At 50.9% G+C, this 5,000-nt stretch overlaps 2 protein-coding genes across 2 annotated transcripts in view; both read right to left on the minus strand.

Annotated features, from left to right (window-relative positions):
- pex6 (peroxisomal biogenesis factor 6) overlaps positions 1 to 1,487 on the minus strand; it is a gene marked incomplete at its 5' end in the record, with an annotated part of 13,021 nt that extends 11,534 nt beyond the window's left edge. The window contains 2 exons of the mRNA XM_083697836.1: positions 1 to 38; positions 306 to 1,487. The exon at positions 1 to 38 is cut by the window's left edge and continues 138 nt beyond it. Coding sequence (XP_083553962.1) covers positions 1 to 38; positions 306 to 1,487 — 1,220 coding nt within the window. The remainder of the gene's footprint in view (positions 39 to 305) is intronic.
- Positions 1,488 to 2,978: 1,491 nt separating this feature from the next.
- slc22a7a (solute carrier family 22 member 7a) overlaps positions 2,979 to 5,000 on the minus strand; it is a gene marked incomplete at its 5' end in the record, with an annotated part of 6,039 nt that continues 4,017 nt past the window's right edge. Inside the window, 4 exons of the mRNA XM_083697852.1 lie at positions 2,979 to 3,082; positions 3,237 to 3,443; positions 4,270 to 4,378; positions 4,711 to 4,925. Of these exons, the coding sequence (XP_083553978.1) occupies positions 2,986 to 3,082; positions 3,237 to 3,443; positions 4,270 to 4,378; positions 4,711 to 4,925 (628 nt within the window). The 3' untranslated portion in view covers positions 2,979 to 2,985. The remainder of the gene's footprint in view (positions 3,083 to 3,236; positions 3,444 to 4,269; positions 4,379 to 4,710; positions 4,926 to 5,000) is intronic.

The raw sequence follows: 5,000 nt of genomic DNA on the forward strand, positions 1-5,000 counted from the left end.
GGGCCAGGGGGAGGCTGGGGGGAGGGGGGGCTCCATCTCTGACAGAAACACAACATGGAAAATCAAATCAAATCTGTGTGTGAGTGTGTGTGTGTGTGTGTTTTCATTCAAACTTTTGAGCGTTCAGTTGATGTACTGACTGAGGAGGAGGTGCACCTTGGTACAGTAAACTAGCTACGTTATGTTCATGTTTTTATTATTGCTTTGAGGAGCTAGACTCCCGCCGTCGACTGCTGTACTCGGTGGATATGACCAATTAACTCGGACTTGATAAGAACAAACCAAACGCCCAGGTCTTCTCCCACCTTTATCTTCACAGTTTTGCTGGCGGCAGGCAGCGCCTCTCCGTCGGTCAGGTTAAACCAGTGAGTCGGTGATATGAAGCCGGCGTTGTCTTGGAGCTCCAACTCCGGGCCGAAGTCCGCGACCACGACCGAGGCGAGGTGGACTCCTCCCGGCGCCGAGCTCTTGACCACCGGTCTGTCTTCGGCTTGTCCGGGACTTTCGCCCCGGCTTGACGTTTTCGGTTTGTCTGAGTTGGAGTTAAACCTCGACACCTGGACCCACTCACGGTTGAATAACCCGAGTTTCAGCAGCAGCGGTTTACTAACGAACACGGCGCTGTCGACATCCATATCCCCTGCTACCTTCCCCCGGGGGAGAACCTTCCCTCGGCGGGTCAACCGAGAGACATCCACCACCTTCACCTCCAGCCTGCACTCCAGCGCCTGGAGGAAACCAGAGAAACTGGAGTTCAACACCTGTTTACTGTCCAGCAGCGAGTTTCCGCCACCGAGACTATTCGCGTAGTGGGCGAAATCAGAGACGAACACCGAAGTCAGGTTTCTACCGGTGGGTAAACAAGTGCTCCACGGTTCCAGGTCCCGGCAGTCGGTAACGACCAGGCTGGTGTTGACGGTGATGGTGCCCTGCTGGACCGGTGTACACTCCAGCACCACCAAGTCCAACAGGTACTGCTGCACCTGGGCCAGGTCATCACCGAGGAGGGGGTGATACGGTAGGAGCAGGGGGTCCCCTTCCCGGGCCAGCAGCCTCTGTCCTGGGCACGACGCTAGGATGAGAAGTCCGTTGGAGAACTTGTCCGAACCGGCCCATTTGAAGCTCTGTCTGGACCGGGCACCGATAACGACTTTGTGCAGGGCGACGGGTGACAGTAAGCGTAGGGAGCCGGTGGTGTCGTGCTGGAGGCCGTAGTGCCGGAGGAACAGTTTACTGGTGTGAAGTTTCAGAGCCGTCCGGTCGCCGCAGCCCGGCCTCTCCTCCTCATCCATCGTCGCGTGCGCGCAGAGCAGGATACCGGATTTACCGTTTAACGTGTGGAGCCGCGAGGTGAACAAAACGGTCGAGGTCGGCTCGGTGCAACTCGGGAAAGCATACCTGAACTGAGACCTGAACACAAGGACGTGTAGAGGGTTCAGGTGGGTCGGAAATGTCTCCAGACATGACAGTTCTACCTGCGCCGCCATGTTGGGAATGACGCAGGCGCACTGCTGCTCGGCTGTCCGGTGGACGGGAGTGGGACGGCGTCCTGCTGCCACCTGGCGGTCTGATAGGGACACGACACCTAATAGGCCACCCTGAAGTCCAATGTTCCAACCATGAAAAGTCCTTAAAGGTCCAGTATGTAACATTCAAGCTTTCTAAACGGTTCCTAATGGTTGTAGTGACTATGTTTAACCGGTAGTGATCAGGGAAAGAAGAAATACATTTACGGACGTTATTCTGGTCTGGAAAAAGTGCTTTCTTTCCTACCTGACACTCTGTTTGCATATAATCCTGTTGTTACTGCCAGGGGGGTTCTCACAGTGGACTCACAGATTCTTCCCTTTCTGTCTTCGAATCGTGCGCACATGCAGAAACACACTGCACGTCCATTTCGGGGGGTTGTATTATTATTATTATTATTATTATTAGGGAGGATGATGTTGTTTGACACCGGTGGCCAGAGGTGTCAGATTTCCAACAGACTTACACCCTGCTCCTTTAAGTCCTAGAAAAGAATGAACCCCTTTAAAACCATTACCTTCATAAACTCATAGCCTGCCCACCTTAACCCTAAATCTCCATGAATCCGTTTTGATGCGATTTTATGGAAACAGAGGTACTTGGGAAACCATAGGAACAACTACAGCATGTTATTCATGCATTATCATTTCCAAACAAAAGCAGAGTCAGGAAAAGGCCATGTTCATGATCACCTATTTATAGTCAGCCGTTTAGTGATCAAGTGGTTATTGGTGTTGTGCTCTGTTGTGACACATCTCTGATTAGATTATATGAGATTTGACTTGATTTGGGATAAAACACAGCAAGATGCATCTGACCCATGAAATTCCTGGAAACGCGTGTCTCCAAAGTGGGCCTCGCTGGCCGCTTAGCAGGTAACAGGACCGCTTACCGATCGTCTTGTCATGTAAGGTACCAGATACAGCAGACAACCACATGAACACAAGGACTTGAGGAGGACTAGATAGCTGCCGTTTCAGTTATGAAGGTGACGGAAGCCAACCACGATGTCAGAGAACCACTAGAAAATACTAAAAACTCAGTCAGTGTTTGAGAACATTGAAGAGTACAAATTACATTACTTGTTCTACTGTTATGACATGACATAGGAATGAGTTACAACAGCACATGTAAGAAAGCAAATTTACAGTAGGGGGCAAATACAGGCATATGACAGCTAAACATATGGGCGGCTATTGCTCTGACAGCTAGTTTAGCATAGATAGCAAAACACTATGAAATATAACGATGCACATGTGGGTTACACTTTAATCTTAGAGACAGAAATAACAAGGTATTTCCTGATAAATTACATAAAGGTAAAATAAAGGATAATTACACAATGATAACGCATTCCATATTTGATATGACCAGTGTAGAAAAACCCTCTCCCCAACTCGGCCACCAGGGGGAGCTGTCTGGGCTTGCTGTGGTGCTGGAGCTGAGCGATCAGAATTATTATGGGCTGTGGCCGTCTGGGCCTGTAGCCGGCGGGCTGGTGTCTATGAACTTCAGCTCCATCTCCACAGCCAAGTCCCTGGAGGCCAGCTTGTGCCTAAAGAGAGACAACAAAATGACAACAAATTCAAAACTTTTCCATCGCTAATGGTGATGAATAGGACATGTGACCTGAGCAGGGACCACATTGGACCCTCCCCTTCAAAGCTAAACACAACTTTATTGTTCCTGTAACAGTGACAGTGAGGTACCTGTCCTCCTCCACGTCCAGGATGCTCTCAGGCAGACGGACGTTGAGGGTCTCTGGGAGGAGGAAGACCACGCAGCCGCTGAGCACCGCTGTGGCGGTGAAGACCAGGGGGGGCATGAGGCCCCAGTAGTCCTCCAGTAGCATCACCATGGGGGCCAGGGACCCCCCCACACGGCCCAGGAATGACGTGTACCCCAGGCCACACTGCCTGCACCCAGAACAATCCTCTTATGGAATGTACGGTAAATACTTAACATACAGACAGAGTTACAGCGTGTTCCTACCTGACTACAGTAGGGAAGAGGAAGGCTGTAGTGTGTGTGTGTGTGTGTGTGTGTGTGTGTGTGTGTGTGTGTGTGTGTTCCTACCTGACTACAGTAGGGTAGAGGAAGGCTGTAGTGTGTGTGTGTGTGTGTGTGTGTGTGTGTGTGTGTGTGTGTGTGTGTGTGTGCCTACCTGATTACAGTAGGGTAGAGGAAGGCTGTAGTGTGTGTGTGTGTGTGTGTGTGTGTGTGTGTGTGCCTACCTGATTACAGTAGGGTAGAGGAACGCTGTAGTGTGTGTGTGTGTGTGTGTGTGTGCCTACCTGATTACAGTAGGGTAGAGGAAGGCTGTAGTGTGTGTGTGTGTGTGTGTGTGTGTGTGTGTGTGCCTACCTGATTACAGTAGGGTAGAGGAAGGCTGTAGTGTGTGTGTGTGTGTGTGTGTGTGTGTGTGCCTACCTGATTACAGTAGGGTAGAGGAAGGCTGTAGTGTGTGTGTGTGTGTGTGTGTGTGTGTGTGTGTGTGTGTGTGTGTGTGCCTACCTGATTACAGTAGGGTAGAGGAACGCTGTAGTGTGTGTGTGTGTGTGTGTGTGTGCCTACCTGATTACAGTAGGGTAGAGGAAGGCTGTAGTGTGTGTGTGTGTGTGTGTGTGTGTGTGTGTGTGTGTGTGCCTACCTGATTACAGTAGGGTAGAGGAAGGCTGTAGTGTGTGTGTGTGTGTGTGTGTGTGTGTGTGTGTGTGTGTGTGTGTGTGTGTGTGTGCCTACCTGATTACAGTAGGGTAGAGCTCAGCAGTGTAGAGGAAGGCTGTAGTGAACGCAGCCTCAGAGAAACCCTTCCCCACCACGGCCACACAGGTACGGACCAGGGCAAAGTCTGGGGAACAACAAGAGTTAGGCTGTAGTGTGTGTGTGTGTGTGTGTGTACGGACCAGGGCAAAGTCTGGAGAACAACAAGAGTTAGGCTGTAGTGTGTGTGTGTGTGTGTGGACCAGGGCATAGTCTGGTTACAGCCAAACATCTGCATGATCATATCAGTGTCCCAGCATGTTTCCAGGTATATATACAGTATATCTGACGCTTTTATCCAAAACTAACATTGCAGTGAGTGCATCAATTTCAGTATATGGTCCCAGCGGGAATCGAACCCACAACCTAAGAGTTGTTAGCACCATGCTCTACCCACTGAGCCACAGAGGACCACAGCACCTGGGGGGATGGCTGTGTTCAGACCAATCAGAGTTCCCGTGGCGATGAGAGACCACGCCTGCCCGTAGCGTCGGCCAATCCGGTCCAAGGCGAAGTAGGTGCCTATCTTGGCGGGCACCTCGATGGCGCCGTAGATGAAGTGTGTGAGGTAGATGTTGAGTCCGAAGCCCGAGATGTTAAAGCTGATCCCGTAGTATGTAAACGCCACCGCAAACCTGGCAGGCACACACACACACACACACATCACACACACACACACACACACACACACACTACAGCCTTCCTCTACC

Source organism: Argentina silus (assembly GCF_951799395.1).
Source record: "Argentina silus genome assembly, contig: scaffold_105, whole genome shotgun sequence".
NCBI classification, from domain to species: domain Eukaryota; kingdom Metazoa; phylum Chordata; class Actinopteri; order Argentiniformes; family Argentinidae; genus Argentina; species Argentina silus.